The sequence below is a fragment of the Neoarius graeffei genome, chromosome 22, assembly GCF_027579695.1.
Source record: "Neoarius graeffei isolate fNeoGra1 chromosome 22, fNeoGra1.pri, whole genome shotgun sequence".
NCBI classification, from domain to species: Eukaryota; Metazoa; Chordata; class Actinopteri; order Siluriformes; family Ariidae; genus Neoarius; species Neoarius graeffei.
Window position 1 is genome coordinate 15,873,936 of NC_083590.1, and position 18,478 is coordinate 15,892,413.

The 18,478-nt window shown below is 41.8% G+C and overlaps 1 protein-coding gene across 1 annotated transcript in view; it reads left to right on the top strand.

Moving 5' to 3' along the window:
* The window catches only part of LOC132870688 (NLR family CARD domain-containing protein 3-like), a 40,179-nt gene extending 22,427 nt beyond the window's left edge, over positions 1-17,752 (top strand). Inside the window, exons 5-7 of the mRNA XM_060904469.1 lie at positions 2,136-2,189; positions 2,421-4,181; positions 17,164-17,752. Of these exons, the coding sequence (XP_060760452.1) occupies positions 2,136-2,189; positions 2,421-4,181; positions 17,164-17,344 (1,996 nt within the window). The 3' untranslated portion in view covers positions 17,345-17,752. The remainder of the gene's footprint in view (positions 1-2,135; positions 2,190-2,420; positions 4,182-17,163) is intronic.
* Positions 17,753-18,478: the final 726 nt, after the last annotated feature.

Here is an 18,478-nt window from a genome sequence, read left to right on the forward strand (position 1 = left end):
AATGGGCGATAATGGCAAGCTCCTGCTGCTGTGCCAAGGAAAAAGAAACAAAAACAGGCATCAGGTGTTGCCAAACTAGATGACTTTTGGCTTCACTGCGAAGAAGCAGAAAAGGTGAACTTTCACTTTACTTTTCTTGTTTCCTGGCTTTATTTCAACAGATTTTCCTATTTTTCTTTCTGTTCCACTCTTTTGAAAGCATGGTTCAAGTTCGACTGCACTTGCACTTTTCTCTGAACCACTGTTGTGCATTACTAAAGTATTGTTGAAATAAATTTGCACTTTGCGCTGAAAACTTGATGTTTCATCATGAATAGCCAGTAATGACAATAGTACAGTCTTGCCTTAGCTTTAGTCATTTGTTAAAATTATGTAAATGTACTATAAGTAGGGGCCTAGGGGATAATGGACAACACGGCGTTTAAAATTTGACGCATTGCTGACATGGTAGGGGCCAACGACATGGAGCTTTTTTTTTTTTCAGTCAGATTTTTTTTTTTTTTGCTTTAATCCATGGGTTTGTGAATGGAGCGTGAGGCTGGTGTGTGTGTGTGTGTGTGTAGTGAGAGGATCTCTTCCCCTGGCTGAAATCATGTCGGTACAGTGGTACACGGTTTATTTTGAAACTGCTGAAAAGTGTGTTTTATGTTAAGTGACAGTTTAAAAAATAAAAGTGAAAATAAAAATAAAAGTGACATTGATCCCGCCTGCCTGTTACATTCATCTTTTTGATTTTTGTGTTTGCTCAAGTTTTTGCCAAATGTAGCGATCAGAAGTAATAGTTTTGGGAATACGAACCTTCCTCTATCTTTGTAATGCCACAAATAGACTTTCCTAAACTCGACTTTAGTATAACCTCGTGTGGCTCTGAATTAATTAATTGTTCTTTTAGGGAAAAAAAAAGTCATAAATCGGAAGTCTGTGATTCGGATTCAGGAGCTTTCGGTCCACTAAACAAAAAATAATTACATGTCAGGGGAAAATTCTTTTTATGGCCTAAATTTGAGATCTGAAAGGGATTCTACTTTTAATATAGCACCATGGTCCTGGAGAGGCGGTGTTTTTGTTTTAACTGTGTTCTGTACCCACTGTATATAGGTAAAATGACAAAAAAGCCTTAACCTTGAAATAAAAATTACAGGATAAAATTTAATAAAACGGAATCAAGTGTTCAACACTGATTCTAAAATTAATAGTCAGTGCAAAGTACCAACATTGTTTTTGCATAAGACAAGCAAAAATCTAACAAGATAACATATTACATCTTAATATATTACTACTAAAGCAAGAAATGTTAATATAAGTAAAAAAAACCATGGACTTATACCCACGACTACAACAACGATGATGACTAACTAATAATGATCATACACACTGAGGTGTTAAAATAGGAAATAAAAATTACGCTATAAAACTGATTAAACATTCTACACTTTTTCATTCAACATGCAAAGTAACAACATGGTTGTTGTTTTGTATTAAAATCCCGGCCCCATTGAGATCACGGTTACTTGGCCGTGTCTCCATGAAAAGCGATGTGTCCGAGTGTTTCTGTAAAATATAATAGAAAATGGAGACCCTTTATATGAACACAATGACTATTTACCATAAATCACATCACTGACATTACAGTATTTATTAATAATAATGAACATCAGCATTTTCCTCAACCTGAACTCCCACCTCCCAAAAACATGTCAGTAGGTCGACTGATCACTAAATTGCCCCTAAAATGATGGACTGGTGGATCATCCAGGGTGGAGTATAATTCTGGATCCAGTTAGAGATTTTATACCTGTGAACATTTCTAGCCGGCTTTCTGAAAAATACACATCTGCTTTTGTATCCATTTAAAACACATTATCTGTTCATTCTGCATGATGGAGTGATATTCTGTTCCATCCCTAATGACCATATAGGAAGGAAAAACGAGAAACTCAAATTAAACCCGGGGCAGAGATTTTTTTTCCCTCCAGTTCCGCAATATTTTTGTCGTGTTTTATTCAGCACTGTGCTCTCTAAATGTTGATGCACTCATAAAGAATTATTGTAGTTAAATTAGGGCTAAAGTTCAGATTGTAGGATTAAAGTGATGAAAGTTATTGTCTTGAACAGCAACAATGTTTTGTTCCCAGTGTTTTACAGAAGGCAGGAGACAGAAGAGAAAAGATCTTCATCACAGATACAGGGTAAGATCAAACCCAACACCATGACTGTGACACTGACGCACTGGTATTATAAACCTCTCTGCTGTTATTTCATAGAGACTGATTAGATTATAGAAAACATACAGGAGAATAAAACAAATGCACAGTGAGAACATCATAAAGAACTATCTGTGGAAACCAGTCAGAAACAATGTGATCTTAAACTCTCTAATAATTGGAGCCCATGTCTTCCTACTTCACCCTGTCACACAGACACGCCCCAGAATCTGCTGCTGGAAATGAAGTCCAGAAAAAGTTCAAATTAAATCTGATGAAGTTTCAGTGTTTAAATGAAGTGATGATAAAGCAGGAAAACCGAGTGCTCCTGAATGAGATCTACACAGAGCTCTACATCACAGAGGGAGACAGTGGAGACATCAATAAAGAACATGAGGTGAGACAGATCGAGGCAGCGTCCAGGAGAAAAACAACAGAGGAAACACCAATCAAATGCAACGACATCTTTAAGCCCTTATCTGAAGAAGATGAACCCATCAGAACTGTAGTGACAAAGGGAGTGGCTGGTATCGGCAAAACAGTCTCTGTGCAGAAGTTCATTGTGGACTGGGCTGAAGGGAAAGCAAATCAGGACGTCCCCCTCATATTTCCACTTCCTTTCAGAGAGCTGAATCTGATGGAGGACCAAAAACTGAGTCTGATGGAGCTCCTTCATGTCTGTTTCAAGGAAACCAAAGAAACAGAAATGTCCAGGTTGGAAAAGGTTCTGTTCATTTTTGATGGATTGGACGAGTGTCGTTTCCCTCTGGATTTCCAGAACACAGTGAGTGTGTGTGATGTAACTGAATCAGCATCAGTGCATGTGCTGCTGATAAACCTGATCAAAGGGAATCTGCTTCCCTCTGCTCTCATCTGGATCACCTCCCGACCAGCAGCAGCTGATCAAATCCCCTCTGAGTTTGTCCATCGAGTCACAGAGGTACGAGGGTTCAATGACCCTCAGAAGGAGGAGTACTTCAGGAAGAGGGTCGGTGATCAGAGCCTGGCCAAGAACATCATCACACACCTGAAGTCATTAAGAAGCCTCTACATCATGTGTCACATCCCAGTCTTCTGCTGGATTTCAGCCGCTGTTCTAGAGAGAATGTTGGGTGAAGCAGAGAGTGGTGAGATCCCCAAGACTCTGACTCAAATGTACACACACTTCCTCATCATTCAGACAAACATCATCAGAGGAAAGTACTCAAAGAAGCAGGAGAGTGATGAAGAAATGCTTCTCAAACTGGGAAAACTGGCTTTTCAGCAGCTGGAGAAAGGCAACCTGATCTTCTATGAGGAAGACCTGAGAGAGTGTGGCATTGATGTGACAGAAGCAGCAGTGTACTCAGGTGTGTGTACGCAGATCTTCAGAGAGGAGGTTGGGCTTCACCAGAGTAAAGTTTACTGCTTTGTTCATCTGAGCGTTCAGGAGCATCTCGCAGCTCTATATGTGCATCTGACCTTCATGAAGGAAAAGAGAAATGTTCTTGATCACAGTCGGTCCAAGACAATTTCAGATGTACACAGGAGTGCTGTAGATCAGACCTTAAAAAGTCAGACTGGACATCTGGATCTGTTCCTCCGCTTTCTTTTGGGTCTCTCACTGGAGTCCAATCAGAAACTCTTACATGCCTTAGTAACACAGACAGGAAGTAGCTCCCAGAACAAAGAGGAAACAGTTCAGTACATTAAGAAGATGATCAGTCAAAATCTTCCTGCAGAAAAATCCATCAATCTGTTCCACTGTCTGAATGAACTGGGTGACGATTCTCTCGTGGAGGAAATCCAACGCTACCTGAAATCTGGAAAACAAAGTGAACTCTCTCCTTCACAGTGGTCTGCTCTGGTGTTTGTGTTACTGACTTCAGCACAGGAGCTGGAGGAGTTTGACCTGAGTAAATATACCAGGACCGAGAAGATACCAGAGTGGGTTCTTGTGAAGGTGATGCCTGTGATTGCAGCATCCAGAAAAGCAATGTAAGTAAAGCTGAATATAACTGTTCTACTGTTCCACTGTGAGAAAGAGAGAAACTGAAAGCACTTTGACAAATCTGCACTTTGGGACAAAATCCACAACTCCATTACTCGAGTGAAAGTAAAGATCCTCCTGGTCAAATGTTACTGCAATACAAGTGAAAGCTGTTCAGTCGAATTTGTACTTGAGTTACAGTACTGGAGGATTTGCTTTTAAAAACACAACGTTTTCTTCCTATGCATTTTTTTGTTTTTCATTTTTACTTACTGTGCAACAAGCAAATAAAACACTTGCACATGAAACATCTGTCAAACCAAAAGAAAACCCTGTTAAATTTTGTCAGCTATATCTAAAATATGTAGAGATGAAAGTGTTCCGGGATTTCCCAGAATTCCGGGTTTTTAGATTTTCCGCCGGATTTTTTCTGCTAATGACCCAGAAATCCGGATATTTGACAAAAGTCTTGAAAATCTCCGGTTTTCCGAATGGAGAAATTTATTTTTCAAATTTTTCGCGTTCCTAGGCGTGGCGTAATACTTCGCATTGTCCTTGCATGGGCGCGGTCCTTAAATAGCCCAAACACAGTTCATTGATTAAAGACAGGTGTTCTTTGTTAACGGCGTGCGTGCCGGAGCTCGTTAGGCGCGTGCGCCTTCAGGTGCACGTGCTAAGGCGCGCAGGACTGACACCGTTCTGCACAAGCGCAACACAATCGCACTAGAAAGCATGTTCAAGCTGCCAGTGTCGCTACAGTCTTTTTAGTTGCGAATTACGAGTATTTCCTCGTGTTAATAATTCGCCATGTCAAAACAAGCAAAACTTTCTTCCTTTTTTCGACGTGAAGAGAGGTAAGCAATTTATATATAAGCAAGTTTGTATGATGTGTTTTGGCCGTGAGTTCTGAACTGACATTTTTTTTAGTAAACCCACAAAACTTCTTTCCCTCATGAAAACGTCAGTTTTCATTCCTGTTGTCTCAAACTTTGTATTTGTGTGTTTCAACAGTACCCTGGTGAAAAACTTCACAGGATCTTTAAAGCTGAGATGCAGAACCTTTATTTTTACATAAATGTCTGAGTGAATAGTATCTCCATCCTTGCCTCTTGTATGCTGCATAAATGCGAATTAAAAAAAATATATTTTTGAGAGTTAAAATCGACCGCAAAGCTGGCATTTGAGCTGCCCTGCTGAGCCAGCCCTGAGTGCGTGACGTCACAGCGGTAACCGGTTTTAAGGCCGAGGCCTTTTACAGCTATAGACCAAAGTCATATAAATAAATATAAATTTATGGTGAAAGTAAGAAACACCGTTACCAACTTGCTCAACTAAGACTGATTTGACTTCACTGATTGTGGGTTGACTCTTATTAAAACAGGATGGGTATTATAACTTATGCAACATACATGTACATGCATGCATTTTCACTGGTAAAATGTAAAAGGCTAATTAAATAATCAGATGAGCTGAGACAATCACATTCTGAAGCAAATTAAATAATCTTATACCGGTAACTTAAACACACAATACAAGTTACATGTATTAATCTCAATGCAGGTAAACAACGTGTTGTTTTTTTAATCCGAATGAGAGTCGGCGCGTAACCCATCTGTATTCTCACTTCTTGAAGGCCAATCTTGTGGCCAATTGTTTTGAAACAATCTGACTTTCAGTTGCTCGTTCAGTTCTCTGTTCATTCACTTCTTCCATGTAAGGGCAAGATATTGCTGCTGAGGCAAGCATATCCAGTGGAGAAATCAGACGGCTGCTCCACTCATTCTCTGCTTTCTCCATACTGAGTACTCCGCCATTATTGCTCGGCTCAGGCAATTACTAAAACCTGGGACGGGACGTCACCGGTTTTAGCAACAACCACAGGAAGGTTGCTGTCTGAGCAATATGTCCCATTCCATCCCGGGTTTCAACAACCCTCGGCTCACTCTCCGGGAGAACTGGTTTAAAGTCAGTAAAGAACTGACTTGACTTTTCTTATAGTTTTATTCTCTTTTAATTACTGGTACTGCACTCTCTTTCAATACGGGCTTATAGTTAACGCTCCTTAACAGATCAGAGGTCTCGTACGAGTCTTCAGTAAAATGTGCAGAGCAGAGGAGAGACCACTTCGTAGGCGCCCAATGTGTCCATGAACTTCTCGCAAAACACGTCCAAATCTTTGCAGTTTGAACATTCTTGGGCCATGAATGCAACGTAAATCCACCTTCTGTCGTGTTGCTGCACCGGCCAAAAACATGTCTACGTGGCATGGAGATAAATTGGCTCAAAATGGAGGATCGGAGTGGCAGTCAGCTCTGTGTTTTAGTATAGCGGAAATGGCGATGAGACCGATAGACTTCCTGCTGTGACTTTACGGACGTCAAGGTCATTCACTCAGACCGCTACCTATATAAATCTCTCTAATCGTAAAAATTACTATATTAGATTTATTGTTAATGCTTAAAACTATTCCTGTGCCATTCTTGAGGTTTCAGGCATTTATAAACAAAAAGTGAGGCCATGGTATGCTTTCAGGATCCATGAGGATTGTCAAAGACCTGCCAATGATCTTTAAAGATAAGGATCTGAGAAAGATCTTCAGATGCAAAATCATTTGTAAAGGTCCTCAGGGATTTGACAAAGATCTTTTAAGGATCCTACAAAGATCTTTGCAAGGATGCTGCAAGATCCTCAAGGATTCAACAAGGATCTTTCAAAGATCTAAGAAAATTGAAGATCTTGGTAAGAATTTGAAAGATCCTTGAAAATCTTTTGACCTTCACGAAGAACTTTATGGATCCTTGAAGATCCTTGAAAAATTTTCACCAGGGCAGGTTTATTGAAATAAGTCAAAAAACTTTGCTTCATGTGCAGTTTAAGTCTTCAAAAGTACTTTTTAAAGATTTAATATTTTTGTTTCATTTTTAATATCAAGGTGTTGTTGGATTGTTGCCACGATGCATTTACAGAATCTAATGACTCGAAAACAATCTACTGAATGCAGTGACTCGCTTGTAGAACCTGCAGAATAAAAAGCATGTAGAATATGATACAAAGCCTGTAGAAATGCTGATAGAAACAGTTAAATCGACAAAAGGACAGCGTTGTTGTTGTTTTCAATTTTTTTTACACCCCCACCCTGCCAATTAATGTTTACATCCCTCACCATGCTTTCTCAGGTTGTATGGGAAATTTGTGTAACAGTGATGTATCTTTGTGGTAAACAGAGCAAACATTTAAAACAATACAAATCTTTCTTCATTTCAAAATCTCAAACATGGACTTCAGATCTGGCCCTGGGTGCTCTGGTGGGGAACCATCATTTTTATCTGCTGTAGTCATCATTACCATCACCACCAAGTTCAAACTGAACAGGGGCAGGTTTCCCGATAATGTTGCCCTTTAGGGCTCAAGAGCGAGTTGAGAGACTCTTGGAAGCAACGAACGTTTTGTCTGTACGTGGTTTTCCCGAACTCACTCGTAAGAAGAAGTGATAAGAGCAACATTATGAAGAGCTTCTTTGCAGTGCGTGTCCCCAATATAGACATTAATATTTGCTTAGTCCTGTCAATGAGGTCACATGGCGTTCGTTTTCTTTACCAGAAAACCATGAAATATAAAGTGTTTAAAATATGTTAATATATTGTATCATCATTAAACATTACATATATAATGTGGTAATTAATAATTGAAACTATTTAAAATTTTTTTGGGCAATAATTTTTATTCCGAGCGTGTTTTTTAATTAAATGAATAAATGTTCACATGAAAGAATGAGCAAACAATAAACTAAATGATTAAGTAAATGTGTTCCCCATGCCCGCTCATTTCACTATTACTCAAACATACAGTACAGTCAGGATTATTTCAACTGTTACCCACAATGCCAAGTTAGCAATGCTCTCCCATTTGGGGGGGGGGTTGCTCTGTCTCTACCTGAGGATGTTGAATTGACCTCTTGTATATATTTTCTTAGGTAGAGACAGATCAAATCCCCTCTCGCTCGCGCGCGCGCGCGCGCGCACGCATACACACACACACACACAGTTAGAGGTGCAGAAATGTCTCATTTATGAAACTAAATGAGATAATCACTCGCCTAATGGAGTTAAATCTGATTAAAATGTGCCGATATCAACGTGACATTACAATATCCATACATCATTCCATAACACATTGAAAAATATTCAAAATGTTTTTCATTTATTTAATTAATAATTAACTCAATGTACTTGCAATGTACAAGAAAAATAATTGAACACCAGCAGCAGATTCAACACCAGTTTCCCCCATTGACTGTGAGAGTCCCTCAGAGGCGCAGCGCAGTCTGTGGATTCAGCTGTGAGCAAGACACTCTTTGTTTTGAACGAGTGAGCCGGGTCTCTCATAAATTCCGAGCAAACTAAAGGACTACTTGGGCTATGATGTTGTTCGGGAAAACCACGTTAGCTTGATGATGGAGCTTAGGAGGTAATTAAAGACACTCTTGGCCTTAAGAGGTTTTCAGGAAACCCACCCCTATTCAAAAAAATGCAGCAGGCACTTTGAACTTGATCATAGGCGGAGTTTACTGTGATTTGGTTTTCTCCTGTCACGAACACAGCGTATGGCCTCGCGTTTTCGAAAAGGAACGAAAATTCATCTGCTGATATGAAAGCTATGTTTCAGAGTAACAGGAACCTTCAGAGAAATGTCCTGGAGTCAAGAGTCCAATACCCTGTCAACACTAGGGATTTTGTACCGATACGATACTACTTTCGTACCGCAACACCTGTCCACACTAGCAACTATACCGGTACTGTAGCGGTATAACTGTGTCGGTACGAAACCCACAAATGTATGGGTTTCGTACCGGTACAGTATCGGTACTGTAGGGCTTCGCTGTAGTTTGGACAGATGAAGCAGTTCTGTATTGATACAAATATAATGCGCATGCGCAAAGTCACACACCTCAATCGATGTCTTCACTGAATAAAATAGTGAAGAACGGAGATTCGTTTTCTTTGTTTCTTTCTCAACTGCCTCACGCATTTTATATGATTCGACTGAATAAATGACCACCAGAAATATGGACTGTACATTGACAACAAAAAGCGCGCACACATTGTTTCATCCGGCATATTTTCGGAAGGAAGTTACTCGGTAACCACGGAAACATTTCGCGCACGCGCATTTCAACTACCGTGAAAGAAAACCGCAAAAATTTCTCGCTAGTGTGGACAGATGCACTAAACTGTACTGGTATACTTTGTATCGATACAGTTATACCACTATCGTACCCGTATATATGTGAACACAGCTATAATCTTCCAAAAAATTAACACTCAAGTAAAGTATCTCATCTCATTTTCTTCCGCTTGTCCGGGGCCGGGTCGTGGAGGCAGCAGTCTGAGCATGGAAGCCCAAACTTCCCTCTCCCCAGACACCTCTGCCAGCTCCTCGGGAAGAACACCAAGGCGTTCCCAGGCCAGCCAAGAGACATAGTCCCTCCAGCGTGTCCTGGGTCTTCCCCGGGGCCTCGTCCCGGGGGGACATGCCTGGAACACCCCCCCAGGGAGGTGTCCAGGAGGCGTCCGAAAGAGATGCCCAAGCCACCTCAGCTGATTCCCCTCGATGAGGAGGAGCAGCGGCTCTACTCCGAGCTCCTCCCGAGTGACTGTGCTTCTCACCCTATCTCTAAGGGAGCGCCCAGCAACCCTGCGAAGGAAACTCATTTCGGCCGCTTGTATCCGCGATCTTGTTCTTTCGGTCATTACCCAAAGCTCATGACCATAGGTGAGAGTCGGAACGTAGATTGACTGGTAAATCGAGAGCTTCGCCTTTTGGCTCAGCTCCTTCACCACAATGGACTGGTAAAGCGACCACATCACTGCGGAGGCTGCACCGATCCTCCTGTCGATCTCACACTCCATCCTTCCCTCACGCGTGAACAAGATCCCGAGATACTTAAACTCCTCCACTTGAGGCAGGACTTCTCCACCAACCTGAAGAGGGCAAGCCACCCTTTTCCAGTCGAGAACCATGGCCTCAGACTTGGAGGTGCTGATTCTCATCCCAGCTGCTTCACACTCGACTTCAAACCACCCCAGTGCATGCTGAAGGTCCTGGTTTGAAGAAGCCAACAGGACAACATCATCTGCCAAAAGCAGAGATGAAATCCTATGGTTCCCAATCAGGATTCCCTCTGGCCCCTGTAGGCCGTAAGGTGAACCCCGTTTTCGTTTCATCTCGCTCCGACGTCTCCGAACTACGAAATATTTATTTTAAAACTAAGAATGAGTACTAGAAAGTGTGGCGAAAAAAGTTCTCACCTTATAATCCTGTCAATTCCTCGCACCGAGCGATCGCGTGGCAAAGTATTTTCCTCTAAAAATGACGTGTCGGGACATCACGTGACCGGTCTGGACCAATCGTGTTGCCGATTTTTGACCACAGATCAGCTGACAGCTTGCGTAATTACAGTCACATTAGTAGAAAAAGTCTCCAAAACACCCTCCAAAGTGGGTGAAATGTCTTCTAAGTCCTAAATAGTGCTTTAAATACATCACTAAGACAATATTGCATATATGTGGTATATTGAAGTGTTTATATTATTATTAGAATAAAAATAATTTTATCACCATTATTATAGTACAAAATATGGTGTAATGGTCTATGACTAGGACCATTCATGTATTCATTCTCTTAGGTTATTAACTATAAAGTACTGATCAACCATAAAACAATTTGCTTGAAAAACAGACCCATACGAAAAAGAACAGTAAAGAACTTATAAGAATTTACCACTGTCTTAGTAGTAAATCCTTATAAATATAAGGATAAATCCTTATAAATATAAGGATAAATCCTTATAAGGATTTATAAATAAATATATATGCCATGTATGATTTACTCCTGAAAGTGGCCCATTTTGCATTTTCCTCATACAAATTTTCTATGAAAATCTAGTATGTATGAAGTGAACATTGTGCATGGTTTTTACAGATAATGTGTATGATGAATTACACCGTCTTTGTATGCTTCATGTAATGTTTGTAGTTTTAAATTATATTTTACAGTTTAAAATGTACATGCCTTTTATATGTAAATCCAACACAAACATATGTGGATTTACATATAAAAGGCATATACATTTTAAACTGTAAAATATAATTTAAAACTACAAACATTACATGAAGCATACAAAGACGGTGTAATTCATCATACACATTATCTGTAAAAACCATGCACAATGTTCACTTCATACATACTAGATTTTCATAAATTTGTATGAGGAAAATGCAAAATGGGCCACTTTCAGGAGTAAATCATACATGGCATATATATTTATTTATAAATCCTTATAAGGATTTATCCTTATATTTATAAGGATTTACTACTAAGACAGTGGTAAACTCTTATAAGTTCTTTACTGTTCTTTTTCGTATGGGGACCTACAATGTTACACAGGCAGTAATGGAATAGAGTATTGACTCATCATTGTGGGCTATACACACCATGGATTAGCCATAAAATGGCATATACAGATCCTTCTCAAAAAATTAGCATATTGTGATAAAGTTCAATATTTTCCATCAGTTATTTAAGAAAGTGAAAATGTTATATATTATAGACTCATTACACAAACTAAAATGTTTCAAGAATTTTTCTATTTTAATTTTAATCAGTATGGCATACAGTACAAAAACATTAAAAAAAAAACATCTCAAAATATTAGAATATTTCATTTCGAGTTTGAGTAAAACAGTATGAACACAGTGTATCTCTCGGTCTAGTTCAGTACACACAACCACAATCATGGGGACGACTGCTGACTTGACTGTTGTCCAGAGGATGATCACTGATGCCCTCCACAAGGAGGGTAAGCCACAAAAGGTCATTGCTGAAAAGGGTGGCTGGAAAAGGTGCACAAGCAACAGGGATGGCCGCAGTCTTGAGAGGATTGTCAAGAAAAGTTGATTCAAGAACTTGGGAGAGCTTCACAAGGAGTGGACTGAGGCTGGTGTCAGTGTATCAAGACCCATCACGAACAGACATCTTCAAGAAAGGGGATACAACTTTTGCATTCCTAATATCAAGCTACTCCTGAGCCAGAGACAATGTCAGAAGTGTCTTATCTGGGCTAAGGAGAGAAAGAAATGGACTGTTGCTCAGTGGTCCAAAGTCCTCTTTTCAGATGAAAGTACATTTTGCATTTACTTTGGAAATCACGGTTCTAGAGTCTGGAGGAAGAGTGGAGAGCCACAGAATCCAAGGTGTTTGAAGCCCAGTGTGAAGTTTCCACAGTCTGTGATGATTTGGGGTGCCATGTCATCTGCTGGTGTTAGTCTACTGTGTTTTATCAAAGGCAGGGTCAATGCAGCTAGCTATCAGGAGATTTTGGAGCACTTCATGCTTCCATCTGCTGAAAAGCTTTATGGAGATGATTTCATTTTTCAGCATGACCTGGCACCTGCTCACAGTGCCAAAACCACTGGTAAATGGTTTACTGACCATGGTATTACTGTGCTCAATTGGCCTGCCAACTCTTCTGACCTCAACCCCATAGAGAATCTGTGGGGTATTGTGAAGAGGAAGTTGAGAGACACCAGACCCAACACTGTGGATGAGCTTAAGGCCGCTATCGAAGCATCCTGGGCCTCCATAACACCTCAGCAGTGCCACAGGCTGATCGCCTCCATGCCACGTCGCATTGAAGCAGTCATTTCTGCCAAAGGATTCCCGACCAAGTATTGAGTGCATAACTGAACATAATTATTTGAAGGTTGACTTTTTTTGTATTAAAAACACTTTTTTTATTGGTCAGATGAAATATGCTAATTTTTTGAGATAGGGATTTTTGGTTTTCCTTTACTTTTTTTGCCAAAATCATCAATATTAAAACAATAAAAGGCTTGAACTACTTCAGTTGTGTGTAATGAATCTAAAATATATTAAAGTCTAATGTTTATGAGTACATTACAGAAAATAATGAACTTTATCACAATATGCTAATTTTTTGAGAAGGACCTGTATAATATATAGGCAATGCATGTGATTTTCAGATCAAGATTTAAGAAATTGTGCAGGAAGGAGAAGAGTCCATAGGAATAATAATACACAATAATAATAATAATAATAATAATAATACAACCTATATATAATATTGCAGTTCTATTGCTCAGTTCAGAGGCACAATGGCAGGGATTCAAGTATTCACTACCTAATTCACTACCGCCTGATGCAGCGGCACAGCAGAGGTAGGTAAACGCACTAGGCAGCACTATGCACCTGCAGCAGTGGCAACAAAAGATGCAAGACTGAGTCATCATACACCACACAACAGAACTATGTGGCAAATTGCAAACTTTAATAGAAAATGTAAACAACAAAACAGTGATATATACACATTACAAATGCCTTGGAACCTGTTCTGTAGTGAAATCCTATTCCGCGGTGCCAAAATATCATTCCGCGCCGATGACATTAGTTCGCTTTTTCAAGCCTTCGTGCGAAAAATTGACAGCATTACAAGGTGAGAACTTTTTGATGACATCATTTCATAATACGTCCATTTTTAAGAATTGGATATTATGTAGTTTGGAGACGTCGGAGCAGAATCTTGTTTCTGAAAGACTTTTCGGGGTTCACCTTACGGCCTACTGGCTACGCCTAGAAATTCTGTCCATAAAAGTTATGAACAGAACCGGTGACAAAGGGCAGCCCTGCCGGAGTCCAACATGCACTGGGAACAGGTCTGACTTACTGCCGGCAATGCGAACCAGACTCCTGCTCCGTTCGTACAGGGACCGGACAGCCCTTAGCAAAGAACCCCGAACCCCATACTCCCAAAGCACCCCCCACAGAATACCACGAGGGACACGGTCGAATGCCTTCTCCAGATCCACAAAGCACATGTGGACTGGTTGGGCAAACTCCCATGAACCCTCGAGCACCCTATGAAGGGTATAGAGCTGGTCCAGTGTTCCACGACCAGGACGAAAACCGCATTGTTCCTCCTGGTTCCGAGGTTTTACTATTGGCCGAATTCTCCTCTCCAGTACCCTGGAGTAAACCTTCCCGGGGTGGCTGAGAAGTGTGATTTCTCTTATAATTGGGGCACACTCTCTGGTCCCCTTTCTTAAAAAGAGGGACCACCACCCTGGTCTGCCACTCCAGAGGCACTGTCCCCGACCGCCACGTGATGTTGCAGAGGCATGGCAGCCAAGACAGCCCCACAACATCCAGAGACTTGAGATACTCAGGGTGGATCTCATCCACCCCCAGTGCCTTGCCACCGAGGAGCTTGCAAACCACCTCCGTGACTTTGGCTTGTGTAATGGATGAGTCCACCTCCAAGTCATTAGCCTCCGCTTCCTCAATGGAAGATGTGACGGTGGGATTGAGGAGATCCTCAAAGTATTCCTTCCACCGCCTGACAATATCCCCAGTTGAGGTCAACAGCTCCCCACCCGCACTGTAAACAGTGTTGGCAGAGTACTGCTTCCCCCTCCTGAGGAGCCGGATGGTTTGCCAGAATTTCCTCGAGGCTGACCAATAGTCCTCCTCCATGGCCTCCCCGAACTCCTCCCAGTTCCGAGTTTTTGCCTCCGCAACTGCCCGAGCTGCGGCACGCCTGGCCTGCCGATACCAGTCACCTGCCTCAGGAGTCCTGGAGGCCAACATGGCCCGATAGGACTCCTTCAGCTTGACGGCATCCCTTACTTCCAGTGTCTACCACCGGGTTCGGGGATTGCCGCCACGACAGGCACCGAAGACCTTCCGGCCACAGCTCCGAACAGCCGTGTCGACAATGGAGGCAGAGAACATGGTCCACTCAGACTCAATGTCCCCCGCCTCCCTCGGAAGCTGGGAGAAGCTCTCCCGGAGGTGGGAGTTAAAGACCTCCCCGACAGAGTGCTCGGCCAGACGTTCCCAGCAGACCCTCACCATATGTTTGGGCCTGCCAGGTCTGTCCGGCTTCCTCCTCCGCCAGTGGATCCAACACCACCACCAGGTGGTGATCAGTTGACAGCTCAGCCCCTCTCTTCACCCAAGTGTCCAAGACATAGGGCCGGAGATCAGATGAAACGACAACAGAGTCGATCATCGACCTCTGACCTAAGGTATCCTGGTGCCACTTGCACTTATGGACACCCCTATGCTCGAACATGGTGTTTGTTATGGACAAACCGTGACTAACACAGAAGTCCAATAACAAAGCACCACTCGGGTTCAGATCGGGGAGGCTGTTCCTCCCAATCACACCCCTCCAGGTGTCACTATCGTCGCCCACATGAGCGTTAAAGTCCCCCAGAAGAAAATTGGAGTCCCCAGTCTGAGTACCTCTCCCAGGGACTCCAAGGAGGCCAGATACTCTATACTGCCGTTTGTGCCTACGGGCCGAATAACAGCAAGAGCCCTCTTCCCGACCCGAAGGCGCAGAGAGGCGACCGTCTCATTCACTGGGGTAACCTCCAACACATGGCGGCTGAGCTGGGGAGCTATAAGCAAGCCCACACCAGCCCGCTGCCACTCACCGTGGGTGACTCCAGAGAAGCGGAGAGTCCAGCCACTCTCGAGGAGCTGGGTTCCGGAGCTCAAGCTGTGCGTGGAGGTGAGCCCGACTATCTCTAGCCAGTACCTCTCAACCTCCCGCACAAGCTCAGGCTCTTTCCCCCCAGCGAAGTGACACTCCATGTCCCAACAGCTAGCCGCTGTGTTCAGGGATCAGGTCGTCGAGGCCCCTGCCTTCGACTGCCGCCCAATCCACACTGCACCAGCCCCCTACGGCTACCTCTGTGGATGGTGAACCCACAGGAAGTCGGGCCTATGTCATCGCTTCGGGCTGAGCCCGGCCGGGCCCTGTGGGCAAAGGCCCGGCCACCAGGTGCTCGCATACAAGCCCCAACCCTGGGCCTGGCTCCAGGGTGGGGCCCCGACTGTGTCATACCGGGCGACGTCACGGTCCTTGAATTTTTTTTTTTTTTTTTAATTTCCATAAGGGATTTTGGTGAACTGGTCTTGGTCTGGCCAGTCACCTAGGACCTGTCTGCCTTGGGAAACCCTAACAGGGGCGTAATGCCCCTGACAACATAGCTCCTAGGATCATTCAAGCACACAAACCCCTCCACCACAATAAGGTGGCAGTTCTAGGATGGGTCGAGTAAAGTATAGATACAAAAAATGTACTTAAATTCAGAACTCCAGTAAATGTACTTCATTCCTGTCCACCCCTGTTTTGGGATGTTTTGAGTTTCAGGTGATCCAGAGTGTGTTAATACAAATAGATCAGTTGATAAATTAGGGGATAACAGTTGCATGTAGAATTGAATAATACTGAAGGGCAGCGATTAAACGTGTGGAAACCAGTTGATGTCATTGAAGGAGAAAAATGTTTACATGTCGCATGATGTCATTTTATCCCAAGAAGTATCGAAGCTGTGAGCTGAAGATGGAAGGGACAGCCAACTAACTAGACTTACAAACAACACATTTCCAAAAATCAATGAAAATAATCAAACATGACTTTTACTTATAGTTTTATTTACAATATTTACAAATTACACCTCTATTACAGGCTCCAGTGTCCAATAAACATGCAGATTTATTATTTTTTTTCCTCCCCTGTACAAAATCTTCACTGTGTTTAGTTTGAAAATCTTTTTCTTCACATTTCTCCACGTTAAATTTGTGTTATTAGTGAAATGTAATGACGCAGACACTGGGCCGATAGAACCATGTGGAGTTTGCAGTAATACAGAATTATAATTAGAATCTTTACTGTTATTATGACCTGATAAAAGGTTTTATTCAAGTGGAAAAACAGACTTTCACAGAGAACTCATCAGAAACACCATTCTTATTTACTTTTATTACATCATAAATTTATTACATGCTAATTATTCTTTTGTTCTTCTAATATCCTGACATCTTTTATAAATTTTAACTTTTTTGACCTTCACAGCTTTTGTTCTTTTCCCTGCTGTAGCTCTGTTATTTTATTGATTTCAGGTCAGACAGGGAGAGACAACACACAGAGTGTAAAGGTAGAACATGTCCAGTCTGTAAATCACTGGCACCAGGAACAAATAAGGAGCACCTGGGAACACACACACTCTCTCTCACACACACACTCACTCACACACACACTTTTTTTTTTTTTTTTCTCTCTCTCTGTGTGTTAGCCAAGTAGCTCATCATGAGTATCTCCATAAAACCCCTTCAGCACTGGGCTGTGATCATTTCAGTCGCTCACTAATTAGAGAACAAATCAAATGTCTGATCTGTTCAGATAAATATGATTCTGCCTCAAACTCTGCCTGCTTCATCTAAACCTGACTTTTGAAACTCTTTTTTTCCTTTCTCCTCGAATAAATATTTTAGATCAGACTCTTATTTCCCGATTTGGTGATCAGATTTGATGTTGCGTGTTTATCCCATGTGTCAGTGATAACGTGTGCAGCAGAAAACTCAAATCCGAACAGCCCGAACTGTGAATTACTGTTACAGCATTTCAGTGTGTTGTCGACTTGGAGTTTGTACTTTTGTCATTTATGAAAATAAAATGGTGCAGTGAAAGATTTGAGGACCTGTTTGATCATTTGTGAGTTTATTATGTATTATTTTATTTCCTTCAGGATCAGTTGTGGTACAATTAAATGGAGAAGCGCTGAAGCTCTGGTCTCAGTGCTCAACTCAGAAACCTCCAGTCTGAGAGAACTGCATCTGACTGTGAAGACACTGGATCTGACTCGGAATAAACTAGAAGACTCAGGATTGAAGCGTCTCTGTGCTCTACTGGAGAATCCTCACTGTAAAGTGGAGACACTGGTGTAAGATCATCTCTCTGAGAGTCACAATAACTCACTAAAGCAGCAGTTAATAGTTGTATACAGTGTTGTTTATCAATTAAAATTTTCTGTAAAAGTAAAACATGCAGAACAAATATATTAGTCATGAAGTGATCATTTCTCCTCACTTTTACTTTAAAGAAATTAATGTCTTAATCGTAAAGTATGTGATCATTAAAAATCCAATCAAGCAGAGATAAATTCTACAAAACCTGACTTCACTTAAACCTTTCAGTTACTCACTTTATTCTTAATCATTTGCACCTCGAGTAAACTTAATGTCAGTAACAGTGGTAATGTTTGATTCATTATTAATAATCCCTTGTGATTGGTGAAGAGAATAGAGACAGTCCAACATGAGAGACATCATCTGCACAACCACTATTACACCAAGATGAAAATCTGTTGATGAAGTGTGTGTCATTGTGTCTCTGCAGGTTGTGGGGTTGTGGTGTCTCAGATGAAGGCTGTGCTGC